The sequence below is a fragment of the Spea bombifrons genome, chromosome 5 (genome assembly GCF_027358695.1).
Source record: "Spea bombifrons isolate aSpeBom1 chromosome 5, aSpeBom1.2.pri, whole genome shotgun sequence".
Lineage (NCBI taxonomy): Eukaryota > Metazoa > Chordata > Amphibia > Anura > Pelobatidae > Spea > Spea bombifrons.
Window position 1 is genome coordinate 28,969,361 of NC_071091.1, and position 23,396 is coordinate 28,992,756.

At 38.0% G+C, this 23,396-nt stretch overlaps 1 protein-coding gene across 1 annotated transcript in view; it reads right to left on the minus strand.

Annotated features, from left to right (window-relative positions):
- Window positions 1-5,105: 5,105 nt before the first annotated feature.
- The window catches only part of TRIM71 (tripartite motif containing 71), a 36,206-nt gene continuing 17,915 nt past the window's right edge, over window positions 5,106-23,396 (minus strand). Inside the window, exons 2-4 of the mRNA XM_053467339.1 lie at window positions 12,848-13,015; window positions 7,180-7,314; window positions 5,106-6,788 (exon numbers count right to left, since the gene is read on the minus strand). Of these exons, the coding sequence (XP_053323314.1) occupies window positions 5,337-6,788; window positions 7,180-7,314; window positions 12,848-13,015 (1,755 nt within the window). The 3' untranslated portion in view covers window positions 5,106-5,336. The remainder of the gene's footprint in view (window positions 6,789-7,179; window positions 7,315-12,847; window positions 13,016-23,396) is intronic.

A 23,396-nucleotide genomic window follows, 5' to 3' on the forward strand; every position in this document is an offset into this window, starting at 1 on the left:
AGTCTCTCTGCCAATAAAGAATCTGCACTCTACCATAAAAAATAAAGGATTACGTAAATGTTAGTTTAAAAGGAAAGAATAAAATATGTCATTTTTTTAAGTTTGATCTTCCTCTACCATTATGAATTCGGTACTGTGCTTTGGAGAAGGTTAAAAATGTCAACGTTCTTCCAGGCTTGCGATGTAGGCAAAGTATCATTCATGCTCCAACACTAAGGGTGCCAAAGAGCAGAGGTAGGTAGGTTATTTAACCCTTTTTTCAGTGCTTGGAGTGTAGTTGCTCTGACACTCGAAAATGTAAAGGTGGAATTTCTGAGGTAGACATACAGGTCCCTGTTTTACCGTGTTTAACCAGAGAGACTCCTTACTGCCCTTTCCAATGAACAGCAGTACTCGGAATCTCTTAAAAAAAAGGGCTCTTTGGTAATAATTCTATCGTTGGCTTAAATTACATTTTAACATGTGATAAGACAACTGCTAGCATTTTAAAAAAGGATCCAAAAATTCCCTTTTTAATATTTCATATACTTTTAACCCAGAGCGAAAGAGATGTGGAAGTCGATGCTTTGCCAACGCTACCCTACTTTCTGACAGTAACACATTTTGGCACCAGTTAGGATGCCTTTAAACTTTGGCACCATAGAGGTAAAGCTGAACAAAAAAGATCCAAGCATTAATATGAATGTGTGATCTTTAAAAGAAGCACACTGATGGAATTAATTTATTTGAAATAAAAGTTGATTTTGATCAATTGTACTGGGTGGCAGACACAGATATAGTCCTCCTTAAATACACATCAGAAGCAAAGCTTTTAAAATATAAAGGAGAATGGAACCATCATGTACGATGTTCTAGACTCTACAGCCATGGGCAGCCAAGCGGCTTCATTTCTAAGAACAATTAATTTATGAAAGTACAATTCTTCATTAAAAAAGTATACATTCAGCATTTTTCTAGACTATATTGATAGAGCAGAGATAGCAAGTAGCACATTCTAAACCTTAGGGAAATTATTCAACTGCTTCTAACAATGTCTTTGCTTATACAATAAATACTATATTTTCTATAAAATCCAAACCCAGGGGATCTTTAGTATTTTTACTGTATTATAAAACATCATGCATAATAATAATTAATTAGCTACGGAAGCCTGCAAAATATAGCAAAAACACACTACTGGAGAATATCTTAACCATGAACGAGTAGAAGGATCAGAAAGTCCATAACCCAGGCGTCATTACACCAGCATCCAGTAGACAAGACCAAGGATTCCTTCCACACTTAAAAACAGTATCTTAACACAAAGAAGGAAAGATGTGTATCGCCTCCCAGACATTATTATTAGATAGGCCGGCATGTCATTTTAACTGTTTGTATATTGTCCTTACAAGAAAATTCTCAGCATTCTGCGTTAATGTAGACGCTGCCACCAGGGGTGTGGCCACATCATAACATCTCCTGAGCTGAAATGAATGCAGCTAGCGACTGTCTATGTTGCCTTCTAACCTGTCAGCAGTTTATTTTCTCAGCTGGTAAATACCATCACATATGCAGGAGGTTGGCTGGGCCAACGTCTTATAACCAATCTATATGGGATTTATCAATAAGTGCACACATTCATTGGAGAGCAAATCACATTCCACTTCACCGTTGTCTAGCCAGTGCAGTAAGGAGTTGACAGCGACAGTCTTTTAATAATATTTCTCCTAGGCAGCACAGAAAACCACCAATTTCTGACAAAAATAGAGAAGCAAAATTCTGGCCCTGCACCCAAAAGCTTTTTAGTAAATGTAAGCAATTGTGACATCATCTGTGCAATGATTTGGTAATCCTGATTTATCGCTGTAATGCTTTGCAACAAGGAATAGGTCTATATCCTCAATTTCTAACAAGTAGAAGTCTACTTCTGAGTAAGTAGATAACATACAAAGAGCACCGCATGCAATCCAGCTCCCAAGTGCCAAATCTACAAGAATGCAGTATTTCTTAAATATATATATATTAATTGAAAGGAAAAATAGTTAATGAATATATTCCAATACATCTCCGGTATATATTCATTTCTGGTATTAAATCTAGCACAAATCATAGAAGTCGTCACATTTCCACAATCCACTACATTTTCAAATCTGATTTCGAATTAAATTAAAACTCTAGATCTCTATAAATGTCAAAGAAAACTATTTAACAAAAAAACAAGAGTTCATGCAGTCTTTACAGAACGAAAAAAATCCTTTACAATAAGAATGCCAGTGGGTAGGATATACTTCGATATCGGGTTGGGATAAGATACAGCCACAAAAATGTGCATTTGGAAAAAATAAGGGTTCAAGATCGTCACAGAGAGAACACGGGCTTACGTCAACCTCTGCAAGAACTGTGGTTTCAAATATTAATTATTAAAGCCATAATTCCATAACTGATAATTGACTGTGCAGTTTCCATAAAAATAGAAAAGGGAGGTGTTTAAGGAAGTGAATAAACAAGTGCGTTAAAATAATCTTTGGTATGCAAGCAAATTTATCACCTCGGAATCTGCGAATTAAAAATGATTGAAAAAAGAAACTAATTATTAAAAAGACCAAATCATCAAAGGCCCCATTCAAAGGTTTGTGTTATAATAAAGCAAGTAAAATAAAAAAAAAGCAAACGATCCTGAAGGACGACCTGAAGCCCAGGGGCCTTAGCTTGGAAATATTACGCATGAGCAGATACTTGAATCTGCTTCACCATGCGGGCTCCAGAAGGGATCAAATGGCACCAAAAGTGTATAAAAAGGTACAGTCCCACTTAAAGAATGATTTCCAGAGAAAATTATATGAATGTTTACTTTAAGACACTGTATCTTCATAACTACACCAAATGTAATGTTAGTTTCCACCTGCAACAATTTCTCCAAAATTTACAGACACAGTCTGGTTAAATCCAATTGATAAAATTGTAAAAAGCATTGGCTTCCAAATATCATGGACTCCAACATGCACAAAAACATTTTGGGAATGGAGCATTACTTTAATATGCAGTTTCAAAAAACAATGTCAAAATGGTTACTATTGGCTAGGAGCACGAAGTTCTGTTAGTCTATAAACTCAATTAATTCAAGATTTCTTTGTCCCAATTAAACAAAAGAAGAAAAAAAAACTTCTTATCCTAGTGTATCGAGATCTATAAACACTTAACGTGTGTGTTCACTCAAAAACAAATGGGACTGCACCTTTATGTTTGTAATCAACGTAAATTATTTATAATTTAAGAAAAAAAAAAAAGCGCCTGATCAGACAATAGAAAATAGAAATACCCTACACGTTAACAACATTGTGCATCACTGATGAATGTATGTAACTCTGAAACCATGTTTTGTTTGTGGTCGTCGGTGGCTAGAGTTGGACAAGTTTCCAAAGTCTTAAATGTTTAAGAATTGTCAATATATTATTGAATCCAAGAAATAGAGGAAAAAGTACAGCCTATAGCCATCAGAGTCAAGCCTACAGTAAGCATGTTTTAAGGGCTTATTCAACCGTGACACGAGTTTTATTAAGGGCAACTATTAACCCACATTATTGTGAAAACCGGGCTTTTATTTGCCGGACCAAGGTATGGTGGGTTCTATGAACCCAATCTAAAAAAAAAAACAAAACATTCTACAGTCCTGAAAAGAAAAAACCTGATTGAGCTATTTCACCTAAAACATGAATTTCAAAGTGCCAGGTTGGGGTACAAAACAATTTAAAGAGATGAACTGTTACTAATTATAAAAAAATGGCAAACTCTCACATTGGGCAATTAGAACTGTAAGGATATATTTACATTTTATCTTGCTATTTTAAATATGCAGATTCAGAACTGTAATGGTTTGGCTGGTTGAACAATTAATAAAGTTTGACTTAAAAAAAAAAATACAAACTATCTTTGGTTAAATACATCATGACTGCCTTTGCAATGACATCAAAAGTACATATAAGACAAGATTAATTTTTATATGTTAAATGAAGTAACTTTTCCGAGTTAAAGTTAAGGCCACTCCTTACATTATTTATGTATTATTTTTTCTTTTACAGTACCCACATTCCAAGCTCTATTTAAACACAACACTATGAACAAATTAATTTCCACTTTGCCAAAGTTAAGGCAAAATAATTCATACAGCACTTTAGACGGCAGGAACTACTATACCTCCCGTATAAGGTCTATATGTTGCATTTCCAAAAACATTACACTGGGTATAAAGACATCATAGGTGAACCCTGAATACACTTAACTGCGCTCACCACTTTATGTGTTCTTCCGCATCTTTAAAATCTTCGCAGTGTACATAATAGTACGGGAATTAAGTATTCAAACAGTTCTTGTAATCTGCCCTCTTCCTGTAATGACAAAGCTGGACCGGGAGGAGGCAGGGGTCACAGATTAAACAACTGCCCCCAGAAGGCCCGCAACCAGCTTACAAACCCTTATTTATCGAGGTCAGCTCAGAGAGCTCCCCGGTGCCTGTATTTGAACGATATCATATCCCACCACATGTAAAATAAGTTTGACCTGTAGATGCTGTGCTTTATAGTATAGAATGATCATGCTCTGCAGGGTATTCCAGACAAAAAATGAAAAACTCCCCGGCAATGGCAACAAAATACACGTCTAGCGCGGACTCAAACGTTTAAAACGAAGAAAGATCGAAGAAAAAAAATAAACAAGATAAAGTTAAGTTTTACAAACGCACAAAGCAAGGTCTTACCATGCTTAAAAGTCAAAAATACGAAAATACTACAGAAAATACTAAGCTGTTTTCAGCTACTGAGGTATGTAATCTATAAAATAAAAAGTAATAAAAAACCACCACTTTATGGAATACTTATACTGAGGTATTTTTGTTTTGAGGTATTGATATTATGCAAGATGCCCTCATTTGCAGCAGCACAGATATATGCGAACACCAGCAAAAAAAAATAATTGTAGAAATTCTATTTATAAAAACAAACATTTTTTCTTTTGTTTTCCCATTAATGTTTATAGCCCTTTTTGGCTTCTTTACGTGGGATCTGTAGGAAGTCTCTAAGCAGGTTCAGTCCTGTAACACACAATTTTGCATTAATAAGTCGAGTCCAAGGTAAGTTGATATCAATATATTGTGCAGGTTGGGAAAAAATAAACAGGGTAATACAACCCTCCTTCTAAGAGGTTTTGAGGTAGATTTTGATTTTATGCTTCACAGGCTCTGTTTTGGCAGAAAACAGTAAATACATTTGCTAGAAAAAAATGAGGTAGGTGCTCAGTAATGTTGCATTTCTTATATTACTTCTTGATAGGACTTCCCTGAGACAGGTTATGTTGAAAATGGACTAAAAGGCTAGAATTCGGTTGTTACCAAAATCCACCACGACAATTGTGCCATCAGGTGTTACAGCTATACCAGACGGACGGTCCATCTGGCCGAAGCCACTTCCTTGGGTGCCGAACTTGCACAGGAAGCTGCCATTTGGTTCAAATATCTGTACCCGATGGTTTCGGGAATCTGCTACAATGATTCTCCCCTCCTGATCGACTGCAACACCTTGTGGACGAAGAAACTGTCCATTGCCTGTGCCCTCCGTACCCAAGAAATGGGCTGACTGGCAGTCTGGCTTGATAATGAGCAGTCTATGGTTGTTAAAATCAGTCACCACTAAGTATCCATCTTGGCTAAATGCCACACCACGGGGAGAGTCAAAGTGTTTCCAAAGCGCACCTTCAAAACCATACTTATTCAGGAATGTCCCATCCGGACTGAACAACTGGACACGGTGGTTACGAGTGTCTGAGACAAGGATCTTTCCCTCTGAATTAATAGCAACATCCCATGGGTAATTAAATTGGCCGTTCTTGGTCCCTTTCTCACCGAACTTCAGAATAAATTGGCCTTCAAAAGTAAAAACTTGCACACGATGGTTGTCTTTATCTGCCACTACAATCCTACGAGAACTATCACAGGCCACACCTGCTGGCCGATCAAACTGTCCTGGTCTCGATCCCAAGCTTCCAAACTTGTGGTGGAAGGTCCCACATGGCTTGAAAATTTGAATGCGGTTGTTGCTCCTGTCTGCCACAATTACGTACCCTTCCCTGTCCACACAGACACCCCAGGGGCGACATAGTTTGCCATCCTGATCTCCTTCCCCACCAAAAGACTGAGCAGGGAGCCCAATCCCTATATAGGAACGGCCAGATTTCACATTCACTTTAAACGGGCTGTTCTCAATATGCTGGTTACACACCATCACTGAGATGAGGTGTTCTCCTTCAAGCTGTGGCCTATAACTGACTAAGTAGGTACCATTCAGTTGGTCAGTGACCTCTGCTCCAAACAGATTCCCATCAGGTCCCATCACCAGCACAGTTATAAGGTCGCCACCAGACAGCCGAGCTTCCCCATCATGGTCATATCCAATAACTGTAAATGTGGCAACTTTGCCCTGAAGAGCACGTTTTAAGCCTTCTCCGGTAGCTTTTGTCAGAGCTGCAAAAGCCCCACTGCTAACCAAGCCCATGGATTTGATGGCAAGATACAATGCTTGGTCAGGGGGAGTGAACATTATTCGGTCATCCTCCTGAAGTTGAAGGAGGCCTCTAGCATTCTTAACATCTTGCAACTGGGCCAAGACACGATCCCTGGCTATCAAAATATCCATTGAACAGCCATCCTCTAATACTTGTTGCACCGCATTGATGGTGCTGTCCAGCTTGTTCAAAGCTTGATGGAGCTTCTCTACCTGGTGGTAGAGTGACTTTGCTTTCACCTGACGAATCTTTTCAACCTGAAGACAAAATATAATTAAGAAGATCATGTTAAGAAATGACACATTAAACTCTGCCCTTAACAAAATCAAGAAAAAGGCCCAAGTGATGAAGTAAAAAGTACATCTTATTTCTGTTAAATTTATGTGTATGTTTTATCCTGTCATTCTTTTGATATTATTGTATACAAATACAAAAGTTTTGGCCAAAGGATAGGCTGGCAGAAGGAGTAGGGTACAACTGTCACCCTACTGCTCTGGATCGAAGGCTACAAGCATAGTAACAGCTGTGTCCAGAATAAGATACAGCCAAATAATTATGGTGGCTGGATTCCTGTGTCCTCTTTTATATTCCTGTTTGAATATTAACTTTTGATGAGGGCAGCCATTATATTGTATATACATCACCAACCTTCCAGAGCAGCTCACACTCCCGCTCTTCGAGTGCCTTCTTGTGCCGGGATGTGACTGCTTTAATTTCGGACTGTACCACCTTGGCTTTCATCTCAACTTGCTCTGCCAGAGCCTGTGCTTGGTCCAGACTCAGCTGCAAAAGAAACAACAATTCTGATTAGAAAATGATTTTGCAATGAACTACACAATAATATATAGCTTACAGGCAACACAAGTTATGACAGCAGTGGAGCAGCTAAGGTTACTTCAGATCAAGTAAGCCTACTACAGGATAGGGACTCAGGGCTCCCTACAACTCCAGGGTGTGGGTGCAACTGCTTCATGTGATTAATCTGGCCCTGGTGGGTTACTGAGTAGAGCTGTGGAGGGAGGCATCTGAGTGGCTGCTTGATAGTGTTGCCTCTGGGAAAGGGGGGTTGGATAGTGTTATCAGTGTATGGGGTGTCTGAGGAACTGGTGGGTACTGTTTGGTAAAGGGGCTGCCCAACAGTGTTTGTTGAAGAGGGGCTGCTGAGTGAGAGCGAAGAAAGAAAAAAGAGGAGAGAGAGAGAGAGAGAAAGATGCTAGTATAGTATACTGTGAAGGAAATAATTATTTGATCCCCTGCTGGTTTTGTACGTTTGCCCACTGACAAAGACATGATCAGTCTATAATTTTAATGGTAGGTTTATTTGAGCAGTGAGAGACATTGATTTGCATTTGACCCCTTTGCAAAACATGACTTAGTACTTGGTGGCAAAACCCTTGTTGGCAATCACAGAGGTCAGACGTTTCTTGTAGTTGGCCACCTGGTTTGCACACACCTCATGGGATTTTGTCCCACTCCTCTTTGCAGATCCTCTCCAAGTCATTAAGGTTTTGAGGCTGATGTTTGGCAACTCGAGCCTTCAGCTCCCTCTGCAGATTTTCTATGGGATTAAGGTCTGGGGACTGGCCAGACAACTCCAGGACCTTAATGTGCTTCTTCATGAGCCACTCCTTTGTTGTCTTGGCTGTGTGGTTTCGGTCATTGTCATGCTGGAATACCCATCCACGACCCATTTTCAATGCCCTGGCTGAGGGAAGGAGGTTCTCACCCAAGATTTGACGGTACATGGCCCCATCCATCGTCCCTTTGATGCGGTGAAGTTGTCCTGTCCCAAAGCATAATGTTTCTACTTCCATGTTTGACGGTGGGGATGGTGTTCTTGGGTTCATAGGCAGCATTCCTCGTCCTCCAAACACGGCGAGTTGATGCCAAATGGCTCGATTTTGGTCTCCTCTGACCACAATACTTTTACCAGTTCTCCTCTGAATCATTCAGATGTTCATTGGCAAACTTCAGATGGGCCTGTACATGTGCTTTCTTGAGCAGGGGAACCTTGCGGGCGCTGCAGGATTTCAGTTCTTCACGGCGTAGCGGGTTACCAATTGTTTTCTTGGTGACTATGGTCCCAACTGCCTTGAGATCACTGAAACTCCAAGAGGTGAGATCTTGCATGGCGCCCCAGACCGAGATTGACTATTTTGTGTTTCTTCCATTTGCGAATAACCACACCAACTGTTGTCACCTTCTCACCAAGCTCCTTGGCGATGGTCTTGCAGCCCATTCCAGACTTGTGTAGATCTACAATCTTGTCTCTGACATCCCCAGACAGCTCCTTGGTCTTGACCAAGGTGGAGAGTTTGGAATCTGACTGACTGATTGCTTCTGTGAAAAGGTGTCTTTTATAGAGGTAACAAACTGAGATTAGAAGCACCCCCTTTAAGAGAGTGCTCCTAATCTCAGCTCGTTACTTGTATAAAAAGACATCTGCCAGACATCTTGCTGATAGGGGATCAAATACTTATTTGACTGAGTAAAATGAAAATCAATTTATAACTTATTTGAAATGCATTATTTTGGATTTTTTGTTCAATCCACTGTTCAAATAAACCTACCATTCAAATTATAGGTTGATCATGTCTTTGTCAGTGGGCAAACATACAAAATCAGCAGGGGATCAAATATATTATATATATATATATATATATACACACACACATATATACATACATACATACATACACACACATACATACATACACACACACATATATATATATATATATATATATATATATATATATATATATTACACACACACACACACACACTAAGATTCTAATATTATCTGATGGAATTCAATTTTAATGCTAAGAGTGAAAAAGGAGCCTGGGTTTTTTTCCTCCCCATGCACCATGGAACCACTACGCACCCCTGTGAACTTCACAGGAGGCAGTGTACAAGGTTTATTGAGTGTGATCTGGCTGCAGCAAGTTCAAGGTGTTTTTCATTAAAAGTCAATGAGACTTCCGAATTGGATTTACTGTTTATGGTGCACAGGTTAACCCCTAAAGCAGGCATTAAAGTATCAGGTTTATGCAGACCCAGGATTTTAAGACAATATATTTTTTTAAAGCCGTACTAGCCTTTTTGTCTTGTGGTGCAGTTTACCATGGACCGGTTTTAGGATGTGCTTTGGTAACAGAAAGGTTGCACTCAATCTGTGATAAAGAGCGGGGTGCCGCTTGAAACGCGTCAGATTTGGGGTTTCCTGTGCACTAGATGCACTTAGGTGTGAATTATGCTTTTTAATCATTTAGTAAAATAAATAAAGCTGGAAGTTTTTTTTTTCAAGTGCTGGATCGATCCCTTTGTTTTTTTTTGTGCACTCTAGGTGCCAGAATTGGCAACAGCAGCAATAAACTTTTAATGGTCTATATAATGATCCAAATTTGAACCCATCAGCGTCTCAACAAGGGATTCTGGGTAGGTGAATGCAAATAAGGTGATAATTGTTGACCTTATTTGCATGCTTCTTCTAATAATGCTTCTACTACCCCCTACATTTTGGTGGAAGGGTTTTCCATCACCTTTACCCACCATAACTTATGTAATGCTGATTCCTGATATAATCAGAAGGAAAGTAGACCAGACAAAAAAAAAAAAAAAAAAAAAAAAAAACATTCTCTTACACTTGGGTCCACAACTACTAGAGCCTGATTGGGAAAAAATTAGCTGGAATCCCACCACCAGTGCTGGTGTGTAGATGTGAGAACCTGAAGCAGGTTACAACGGAACCGAGCTGTGATGCTCTCATACTTTTATTTATATAGCGCCAACAATTTACGCAGAGCTTCTTACAATGCATATATTCAAAGGCCATGACAAAAGTAAGCTGACAGACTAATACATTAGGTAAAGAGGGCCCTGCTAACAAGCTCACGGGATGGATGAACAGTTATCGATTCCCAGATTGCTGCATTTGGATGCTTGTTTGCAATTGCCATTTATGTTTAGTACATGCTGCAGCACCTACGTCAGAAATAAATTTCACATTTGCTAATTAATATTTGCCCTACATCCTTAAAAGATATGGCAATATCAGTGCATGATTTAAGTAGTGATAAGGACCCCGGCCAATGTTGGGAACTAACATTCTGTTTCTTGCTAGAAGCTCTAGTCAGAGGGAATTCTCATTTAGTACCCTTTGTTTCTTCGTGATAGAAGAAACATGGGTGACCACACGGAAGAAATGAGGGTTTTTTCCTCACCCTATGCGGATTATATATTATAGTAGGTCTGTATAAGTAGGTATGTGTTGGTAAATGGAATACTGTGCTGCTTGTGACAGTCAGTAAAATGACCGTCGGTGTGTTCGCCCCCACAGAGGCCCCCCAGAAGTACGAAGGTCTGTAACACGTCCCAAACTCTGTTCTTTTCTATTCCTTTTGTCTTGCAGAACAAGAGTTGGGTGCAGCCCACATATTCCCTGAAGCTCACCCATCTATTGCCTTGCAAATGTGACTTGGTGGAGGCAGGGGCTCAATGAATTCATCTACATCAGATGAACAGAAAACACTTTCTGCGTGCCCTGATGACCCTTCTGTGCAACCACCTCCCTGACCCTTTGATGTGGGGAGATAACAGAATTACTTCCTCTGTTTCTGCTAATGAGATGCCCCTGCAGCAGCGTTTACCAAAAGTAAAAAGACCACTGGCCACTGTTCAGCAGGGGAGCCCATGGGGGATGGGATGGAAGGTGCCAAATTACTTCATTTACTGCATCCTTTCCCCTCTCTCTTTTCTTTTTTTTCCTTTAAAACTCTAAATGGATTTCCTCTCAATGGCCTGGAATAAAATAGATAGCGCTCCCTTTTTTCTCTGATAGTCTCAATTTGTAATCAAGATGGTCAGTAGAAGACACAGATGGCTCGCACTCTTCCACTGTATACATGAGATGAATTGTCCGGATCCTTAAGTGTATCTTTAAATCCTATTAAATTACACATATGCTGTGTCCTTAGTATCTTGTGTATATTTACATTAGACACTCATTTAATTTTATACCAGAGTAAGAGCAAAATGCAGATAAACCAGCTAAAATATAACACACAAAATAAAACTACCACAAATTTCCACTAATCTTAAAAAGGCCACCCTGCCCCCTGCTATGAATAACATAATTGAACTACTTATTATTTTCCTGTTCAACTGGACTTTCCTCTTACTGGTCGACCCCTAGTGATATCAGTTCAAACTATTTTATTTAGGAATATAATATAAATACAAAACAAAATAAAAATCTTACAAATCCCGGCAATTAATTTAGTAAATTCATTTATCAAAAACGATACAAACTATTTTAGGGGTCTATTACCAACCATATTCTGTATTCGCATTTGGTCCAAGTCTATTAAGCATACTTAATTAGCCCACTCAATCTTTTTTTATGCATTAAAGGGACAGTTAGCTGTTCCTGACCGCCTGCTAAAGAAGAATGCATAATGAAATACTATATGCCAGTACTTCAATATGCATTCTTCAAAGACAAATAAATAAATGCAGGTAGAAGCTGCAGCTCTGCAGCCGCCCTCCTTCTTCATGGTCTAATGATTCTTGCCATTGACAGGCTGCTTATGGCACACATGGGTTGGAACAAACAGAAGAATATCACATGGAAGAAGATGTCATGGGAAAAAAGGTAGAGGGGCAGCTAAAGGGGCAAAGGCATATGGGGGAGATTCTGTACAATCCCAAACATTTGAAAAGGTGACATAATGGAAATTTAAAGGGATCTCTCAGCTATCATATACATTACAGTGGACAATACAGAGAATATTGTACCCAAATCACATGAGCAACTTTGCCATAAATGCATATGTTGCAGACTACAAACACTACAGAGAAAATCCTATTAATATAGATCTTTATCTTTACCATAGTGGGTCCATTAATTTCTACTCATTGGACTTTTAATATGTCCACTTGTCATAGCACTTTAATTCCCAGACCACAACCAGTTTTACAAAGACAACCAAAAAGCCCATTCAGATTTTGTGGTGGACATTTCACTAAGTTGTGTACACACTGCAATAGATAGTGGTGTTCTTATACAGAACTTGCTTACCTCTGCTCATGAACTATGTAGGTTTGGGAATTCTGTACATGATGCTCCCAACAAAGTTTTGGACATCACCTGTAAGGCCATATTTTGATGGCACCTACACACTTATATGACAATCACATACATCATTACAGTTAGGACTTATAGATGTTTTAGATCATTAAAATGAATGGATAGCAAATAAAAAGGTTTTTAGGAGGTCTATACTTTCATATTTCCCCATGCTTTAGGAGGTACCTGAATAGCTTGACGGCCTTGCTGGGCATCAGCTAACAGCTGGATCGTAATTGCTCTGGAATCCTGAAGAGCATCTTGGAGGTAGACAAAGCTGTGTCCCGCATGCCGGCCCATAGTGCATTCGCGACATATTGGGATGGAGCAAGTATCACAATAGAAATGCAGAACCTGAAACAAAAAAAATCACATCAAATTAAAGTTACTGACATATTATTTATTGTAAGGCTATCTAGAAAATATAGGATGTTCAATATTGACATTCCTGGTATCCTGCTCTTATAACTCCATCAAATATTTAATACATGTCATTTTTATCATATCACACTATCAACAGCTGATTCTCACATTACATAAGCAGAAATGGTTTATATGCAAAATACAGAAAACCGAACAAGTGTCACGTTATTCTAGGAAATAAGGCAACAAATATGTAAGAATATAGATTTCAACACTGTCAGTCTGTGCTGGAAAACATACCCAATTTCTTCTCTGTACAAATATTTAAGAGCAGCGATATAGGATGGTTACAAGTGGAGCAAGTAATCAATATCAGAGAAATGCAGCTAAAGAGTTAACCTTTCTATCTCAGATAGAGATCTATCTATATCTATGAATCATTTACTACAAATATCGTGAGATAAGGGGATACGTTTCTCCCCTAAACATAGGAAATGTTCATGATAAATTACATATTGATTTTTATAGTACCATCAAGATACTTAGCACTGCGCCATCTTACTTTTAAAGAACAAAAACCTGGATAAACATCTCTAGGATTTGACATGTTTAACACTTTTAGGATATCCTTCGAGCACAGCTTGATTTTTCCACTGGAGATCAAATTCCCTGGCCAAGCTCTTTGGAATCCAATTACATTTGCTATAAAGTACAGCATCCTCCTTCATGACCCTCTGAAATGTACATGTACAATTTTTTTTTTCATTTTAATTCCCACGTCTGGTGGGTCTCTCAGTCAATAATAAGTTTATTTAAAATATTTATTAGCCATCTGCAAAAAGTTATTTCAAAAGAGAAAAATGTACTAAACTTTATCTGTCCACCCAATGGTTACATGTAGTCAAAAAGTAAATTTTTCAACCAATGTGTAGTATTTTCAAACTCATCACAGAGGAGTTGACCGTGTACATAGTATAAGATTTAACCAACCATTTTCAAAAGCATAAATTCCTTTAGGAACCACAGATTTTTTATTTTTTTTTAAAAAGCAAAAACCTATGTTATGTTTGATAGAAAGATAGAGGACATCTAAATAAATTTGCGGTTGATAAAAAGTTTATATGGCCATAAAAAGCAACCAAAATAAAAAAACAAACAACAACAACAAAAAAAACACTAATTTGCATGTTAAGCCCTGAAAAAAATGGTGACAGTACCATGATTTTTTGCCATGTTTGAGAACAGCTGCCCGTAGTGTAAATAAAACAGGAAAACGTTGAGACAAAAGCTAGTATTGCACAACAAAGGAAATTCCTGGGTGGCATCAGGCTCCATCCACCGTCTTGTCCATCTGCTCATTCAGATGGGGGGCTCTGATGGAAATCTCCCCAGGAACCACGTGGCAATCAATCAACATGTGATGAATGGTCACTAGAGTTAAGCCCTGACCTGTCACGGTGACCTTCTCTGCATCACTAAAATGTTTTTTATCTACCTCTTCTTCCTTCCAACATGAGCCTGATAGCCATGGGCTAAACAGGAAAGACAGCAAGACTATGGCCGTCAGTCTCGTCACTCAAGACGATGGAGACAGAATAAATTCTTGGTGCATCAGAAATAGTTTTGGCAAAACAAGTCTAGTGACGCAGCAAATGCTACTGTCTTGTTGATTAACACCACTATGTACATTGAACTGGTTGGAAGAAGGAGAGAAAAAATAAACCCTACTGTATTTATGTACCCATATGGTCATCCCACATGTAGTACTTAAAGTGCTTCATAAATTGTTAATGATGATCGTAAAAATGGCCATTTAAAATTATATTTACCCGCTAAAAATGTCATTTTAAAATCTAGAATCGTGTAGTGTTACAAAAAGAAAAAAAGAATACACAGAATCCAGTCTTTTTTTTTGGTGTGATTGTGTTCCAAACAGAGAATGGCCCCCAGAACGCACCCAAATTAGTAAGGCAACTGTAGGAATGACACCAATAAATTTATGACATGCAATTCAAATGCCAATATTATTTCACAACACAGGGTACACTAAATGTGAAAGCAAATACTAGTGTGTCCATTTTTAGCACTCCTCGCTACAGAGTGGTATTTTGGGTAATGACGTGAAAAATATTAAGGGAACACCAATGGCCTCACATGCTTGGTGGAGATTACAGCTGATGCTGCCATCCAATATGGGTTCTTCTATTAAAAACCATGACATCAATGGCATTCCATCTCCATACTTAGCATGGTGTTGGCAGTTACATCTCATGCAGCTTCTCTTCCACCTTATATAACCCCATGAGAGTACACAGCCACAAAGACTATTGTTTCGGTAAATCTGGTACCAGTAAAATAGAGCAGATTATATCTTGACATGACCCAGATGTACATACATAGCATTTGATTTTTCACTATTTGCATTAAGCAAACCTTTTGGGGCATGGTAAGAAGCAAAAATGAAATGAATTATCCTAAACTCAGCTGTGATTGCTTGCAGTCACTACTGGTTTCGGTGGTGAGCATTATGTAGCTCAGCAGGGTAAGAATCATCTCTGGATTTGTCCCAGAGGTCTTTTGGTGGAAGAAGTGGCAACTCATATACCCATAGCCACTTGATTTTAAAGTGTGCCAATGGGTACATCATGCTCTTCTTGCCTATATACCGAAAGGAAGACGCCAAATGATTTATAGCAGTCAACAATACTAGGGATGAATGAAATCTGTTACTGTCTGGTGTTGAATGTTTTTTTTTTATATATACACTCAGTATTAGATGTTTTTTCAGTAATGTCCCATTCGAGTCTTGCTCACATCGCCAACACAAATAAGCACTTAACGCTGTTTACATGTACATATCCACGTGCACACATTATATCATAATATTCTAAGTGTTTAGGGATTTCCCCGTCATCTGTCACGTCTTGACAGCAGCTTTACTGGTCTTTCAAGAAAAAGCACACAGGTCAGGCCAAGATTGACACGAGTAGGAAGGTGAAAGGTCACGGTAGCTTCAAATCATCAATGGTCCCAGCTGCCAGCGTGGAATAAAACCCGACCTGATTACGTAAGTAGGGGTGCGCTCGTTCAAGCCCGTTTTAATTCATTTTGTACAAATACATTTTAGGTCATCTGGTACTGCTGCCAAGTGACATTTGCTAATTAAGTTAATAGCGGAGAAAAAAAACAAACCCATTAGAAAAGGTAGCTTAGTTTACACAAAGGCGAATCAAAATAAAATGTTAAAGGGAAAGTCGCACTTTTTGCGGCCGGTTTATGTTGTCAGTAGGATACCGAACATTAGGCAAGTGGGTGTTTGTTACTTAACGTAAAGTTTTGCACGAGGGTTCCTTAGTTCCTGGTTTTCCAGCAGCGTTTACATGCAATACATCCATTGTTTGCTACGATTGCACATCACCTGTCCTAGTTGGACATCTCACAGTAACTAGCCGGAGCCGAAGCGGCAACACCGCATGTAAAGCCATTATGTGAAATATATATGCAATAAGCTATTTTCATGACAATACATGACTTGTGTAAGATCGGCTACTCGCAGGTAATTATTGACATTGCTTTACATGCTGTGAGTTAATATTTATGCCATTATGGTGCATGTTGCAGCACGTATGACGCAATCAGGTGTCTTGTTCCAATCTCCGTGAAGCATCGATGCTGCAAGACACTGGGCAGGACTCTCATTATTTCTTGTTTCCGTCAAATTCTTATGTTATGTACTACTTGTTACTTCCTGTTGTACAGCGCTGGGGTACATGGTGCTATATAAATCAAATTATAATAATTCTTAGTTCTATTCATTTATACAAGAAATAGTTATGTGGCCTTTAAAGAGGTACACAACTATTTCTCTAAATAGTTGTGTAAATCTAATTTTTCTAAATGCAACGGTTCATATAACAACAATTTTCCATAAAGCCTTCCATCGCGATATGTCCCTAATCATACCATATAAAGCAGGTGACATTTTTTTGACATGTTATATATAAAAAGCAAATCTGGTGCAAAATAGGACAACGTGATATACACAACCGTACATCAGCTCGACCTTTTAAGCAACGTGGTTTGCAATGCACTGCTAGTGCCTCCTGCGTTCTGCTACTTTAAAGGACTTGCATAATTTTCTGGGATTTTTATTCTTCTGCATTCGGTATTTTTATATTGAGAACAGGTTACCTAACAAGGCACGCTATGTCGGTTTTTGTTACTTGAACCAGCGGAGCAGGAAAACTTAAATTAACTTTTGCATGGGTGTTTCTATGTTCCTGTGTTTCCGGTGTGATTTATAGGCAATAAATCCAGTGTTCACTACAGTTGTGTCGCCTTCCCTAGCCGGACTTCAGACACTACGGGTCACTGCTGATGTCAGAAGCGCCATATGTGAAGCCAAAGTATTGTAAAAAAAAAAAAAAAAATTAAAAATGCTATTTTTGAGACAATACATAGCTTGTATAAAGATGTTTGATTCCATTTGCATAATAAATATTTACACAATTACGTTGCACGATGAATCAACGTGTGATGCAGTTGGTACGGTGTTCTGATTGCCAAGAGGCTTCCAAGTCACAAGGACTAGCTTCACAGATAGCAAACGATCATGTGGAGGTAAACACGAGCATGAAACAGAAATAAATGATAAAGCTACTATTTGAGAAACTCCTGCTTAAGGTCCCCTAGCAGAGATTTTACTGAAGGAGAATAACAATTGTTAAAGCTACAGTAATCATGGCTGGGGAAAGTGCAAAGGAATAGGGATTAATTATGTACTCTAAATAAAAAAGCATGGCTTCGTTTCTTTTTTATTATTTAATTTGAACGTAAAGAAAACAGTAGCTATCATGAGGTTATCTGGCAAGAAAGATACATACAAACCAAACTAGTGCATATAACCACAGATGGTATATGTGCCAAACAATATTGTTTACTCCATAGGATAAGAACCAGTTTGTAAAAATATATTGGTGTCATTTTTACCACAAAAGAGGAACCTCCACCAAAATATGTTATTAGCATGATATGAATTTATTAGGTTCGAGGGAGTTTAAAAATAATAATAATAAAAATAATAATAATAAAATCCAATCTAATAGACAAATTCCCAGACGCCTTATCATATTGCTTTCTGGGTTTAGAAAAATGGAATTGCTCAGTCTTAATCACCGACATTCTGACTAATGAAAGTCAGTTGTAAAATGAGGATATGCTGGAACCAAGTGATTTCTCTGATGAAAAGTAGCATGCGGGTAGAAAACATTCATAGCCTGAAGTTTTGTACCCACTTAGTATCAAAGATCAGTTAACAAATAAATCAAATGCTTACAGGGGACCTTCAAAACGTTACATAAGATTATCAAACTATAAACCCGTGTAACTTTCTAATTCACAAAAAAGGTATAACATGATTCAGATTCTTATTATTCATGAATTTTACATGGAACCTGTATACACTTTAGCATTTTTATTCTATATAGACCATAAAACAGAGAATATAATAGTCTTCTTTAGTATATCCAACGCACGTCACATACATGAAATAATTCAGGTTCCTTATTAGATGAACCTAAGGTACTAATATTACATTATAAAGAATGGCAAGGATGGTTTCATTCATACAAATCTACATTTTCTTTCAAACAATTAACCCTTACAAGTACCTACAACATACTCTAATATACCTTTGTAAATTTATGAGAAATTTGGAGTCTCATAAACAATATGATTGCATAAAATGTCTTACGATATGTCCATTCAAACATTGGGTCGAATTTGTTTTACTTCTAAATGTTCTCTTCATGCCCCTTTAACAGTGAATTTGCCCATTAAGATTAATGGTAGTAAAACGCTGGGGTGCTTCACGTGTCCTGCAGCTGGAAGGCTTTTTCTGCACAACACAAGCCACCGTGGTACAAAGGCAATCATTGTCTAGCAATAAAAAGTAGGAAGTTTCCTGGGAAATGAACATGAGACTAGGAATGCAAACAAGATGAGCATTTCTTTTATTTTTAAATATACTTGTCTGGACAGTTGGTTTAGAAAGTAAAAAATTGGGGACCTCTCTATGAAACTCAAACGTGATACTCCAGGCATGCGCTGTAACTGGGGTCACGTCAAGATACTTGAAACCTAATATTGACACAAGCCTTCTGCTTCTGCGTGTAGTAAAAACTATTTAAAATAAGAAAGCCTTGTATATCATAAATTAAATTGCAAATATTTATAGAGGGTCACACATTTTTTTTTACATCATCTTGATAAATTGTACTTTGTACCTGCTTTGACATATTTTTTGTAAAACGTATATACCTTAAGCACACGCAGATCCATCCACTAGTGTTCAATTGCTGGGACCAAGTTAATTTTTATGTTTTTTTAATACTGTTAAGCAGACTATTCGCAGCAGCCTCAGATAATCACTTGGGAGTACCTGAGAACTCTCCCGGTTTGACTAGGAGTCTCCAGGTCATTCACCCCTTTCCTTTAGATGGGGTGGCTACCTGATGACATTTATCCATGTTTACTCCCTGGGTAACTTCCCCCGCACTCCCAACCCATGCAATGCTCCCTGGGGCTAGCCATGCCCTTGGTGTTATCCCCATCCCCCTCACAAAGCCACTTCAGGTAGCCTGCCCTTGGAAGTTCCCAGGTATGCTCTTAGGGACGTAGGGCGCAGTCATCCTAGTTGTTGAAAATCTGCCCTGCCTACAGAATACAATACTTGATAATGGATGAAGCGCAAGCATTGACCACATTACTCTGTGGCGTCCAGAAGACCCAACTAGAAGGCCATGGCACCTAGTTATTACTGGATATGTTTGTTATACGCATACCCCATCCACAAAGGGTTAAAAGTCTTTGCCTGCAAGCAAATTCCACTGGTCAGACTAGTCCTTGGGTAAAAGGAATTTCTTGTTACCATCATCAGCCTTTCCCCTGACATCCCCTTGTCTGCATATTTAAGTTCTGGACTAACAAATCCCCATTTGTTCCTGTGTACGCTCCATTTCTACTTGCTCACCAGTATGCAGTCCCCTTTCCCACTATTCAAAACAATCACGGTTCCTTTGAAGGATCCTCATACTTCCAATGCCAAGAAAAAAAATCCACCTCCCTCTCCTCCAGGCGGTGCATGCATTTCAGACACAATATAATGATTGAATTATGGTTATAAAAAAAAACCAAAACATTGGTGTCTAAAATTTGCAGCGAAAATAAATATTTCAGCAAAGTAATTGACTTTATGGGCAATTCTATGAGAAAAGAACAAAATAGAAATTCATAAAAATGAATAACAGACGCTTTGTGGATTTTGCTAACCAAAATAATTTATTTTCAGTAAAAAAGACTTTTATAAAACCAGGGGTGGAGTCGATTTGGTTTGGAGGTTTGGTGACGGAAGACAGCAGCTACCTGTTGTATTGTTAATAGAATGCAGACATATTCTGTAGGCCTATTTCAATAAGAGAGATTGAAAATTAAGAACATTACATTAACTTACAGAGTACGAGTATGTGTTAATGTGTGTTATGTCATTATAGATTATTTATTTTCACTACTTCTTGGAACAGCACTACGGAATCTGCAGGCACTATATGAACAAATGTAATGTATAGAGCGCCAGCAGATTCCATAGAGCTACAACAATGCAGAGGTGGAGCAGTGAATATTAACAATTAAAAATGACAATATGAGTAACACATGTAAAGACATACTGGTGCAAAAAAGAAGAGGGCCCCATTCTTCAAATGGCAATCTACTAAAACCATGGCATAGTTTAAAGTTGCTTCTCCAGACAAATTGTGAATTATAATCTCTGGTAGAGTACCAAGCTGTCATTTCAACATTTCCTCTGAAGGTTTAATTACATAAATCAGCTTTTTCCATTTTCATGGCAACAACCTATCAGTACTTGGCTTCATGTCACATGACAATTAAGTGTTCCAGGCAAAACATTATCAACAAGGCAAAAGTTTACATGATAAAAGGATTATTTGTGGTGGAGGTTCAGGCAAGAGACAATACAACCAAAGATGCTTCTAATGCTTCATAGGGTAGGTAGCATAGAACCATTAATAACTTTCTATGACTGAACATAGAAAAATTATAAAGGGAAAGGAAAATATTTCAGTCTAACTTTTTGGTTCCTCATTGTAAAAGAAGCCCATCAGATATATGTTCGTTAAATAAACAAAAAGTTCTAAGTGAAAAAAGTCGGGGTGGGAAGGTGATGTTACCCACACTTAATACGTCCTCAATGGATTCCACGTGGAATGCCAGATGCTCTCGGTACCAGAACTAGGCAGTAAATCTGTTTGGTGATCCATAATTTTGACACAACAGCATGTTTAGCCAGATCTGACCGGGAAGGTAGGATTATGGAGCGTCTTGTACTACATTTTAACATTCATCACCCAACAAAAAAAAAAAATAAAAAAAATTGTGCATATGGAAAAATCACGGCAGGAAGTTTAGGATATCCAAATTTTATTGCAGACGGCTGACTGATTTAATGGCTTTGACCTCTGTGTAAAAGCTTTTCAGAAGCAAGATATAAAAAATAAATGTATCTTAATACATTAATTCATATGTTATTATTGTTTATTATATAAAATCTTATAAGTACATTGCTATACACCATACAAGTGTTTAATAGTTTGCATATAAAGAAAACTATTTTCACAAGTGTAAAGCAAGTCACTTGCTTAAACTTATGGAGAAAATAAACATTTCCAACATATCATCCCTTTAATGAATCACGGTAGTAGCATATTTTTGGAAAGACACTATGTCTCTGGCTCCCTAAAATGTATCTGCCTTTTGTGCAGAGCTGTAATGTGTTCCATGACCCATGCTGCCCAAAGGGTTAAACCCCTCCTGCTATCGGGTACCTACGAAAACTGGCTCAGTATTAGTTTGGGTTTTCTTTTTCCACTTTCAAAGACCAAATAGTATAAGAACGGAAAGCTCATATAGCAGCGGTATGACTAAGTTGAGTTAATCTAAGTAAACTTTAAGGAGGAACTCCCACTACTTTTATATAATTTTGTCATTGCCCCATGGGTGCAAGGAATAAGAATATAATGTTGCTACTATAAAGTAGCATAAATAGTAACTTTATAATGTATTTCTGTGTTTCACCGACCCATGCTCCTCTGCTATTTCAGAAACTAGCTCTCTTGATCTGTAAGGTTTTCTTCACAGTTTGTGTCATAAATGACGCAGTGTGCAAGGTAATCACAAATACGGTACTTATGCCACAAATGGCCTCATGAGTGCTTACGCGAGCCACATGTTGACGTAAAAACAGCAAGATTTGCCAGTATCTGCGACAATACTCCGGCTAAACGTAAGGCACTTCTCACATGGGTGGTATCTCCCCTTCTGGTCTGATGTCCTGCTAGGGAAGGTAACACAATTGTAGCAGACTATTCATTACTCCAGGTAAGTCACACCGGGAAAAACAGAACCAAGGAACAGCCACACACAATGATATATCTTTTATAAAAGTCCTGGTTTTTTAAAGTAGCTAAAATTGACTTTTACTGGCAAAAGTAGAGAAAAATGATACCTTTAACAGTTGAGAGAACAGTCTTTAAACAACTGCTTTCAGGACATCGAGGTCCCGTTTATTTATTTTTAAACAAAGTCTTGTTAGGTAGCAAATAATAGTTCAGCACACCCTACATACAAAGCTAATTTCAGGCAGAACAATAGCGACCCAGAAGCAATTTAGACACCAGTTCTAGATTATAGTCGTTTCTGGATTCCAAATAAAAAGAACACGATACCCATTTAGTTATTACCGAGACTCAAGAAAATAAGAAGGTGTCTCATTCCCAAGATTACTGAAAGTCAGTAGGTCACCTAACACCCCCCTTCCTTCCAGGAACTTGTCATGAGTCACTCCTTTATGACTCGGAGCATCGGAACTAAAACTTCATAAATCCAAACCTTATTTCTACAATATGTATATGTTTAGTAATGACTCACTTACATTTTTGCAGAACTGAAAGCTAGCACGGTCAGACAATGCCAATAAGGATAAAATTGCTTGCGATATAATATTTCTGGCCATAAGTGGAATTTAAAGAAATAAGCAACCGTTTTCTTTTCAGTTGCAGAGCAATATGTTCTTACATGTTTGTTTTTTTTTTTTTTTTTAAATTTAACACTGCTTGAATAATACTCTAGGACAAAAGGGCTTTTCCTAATCTAATAGTGAATTTTGAGCCATTTGGGATATATCAATAGCTACATCTATACAGTGTGATTTTAGAACGTTATCGCATATATACCATATACATTATTACTGTTAGATATCAAAATTACAAAATGCATTTGAAACCCTACTACCGAGTAA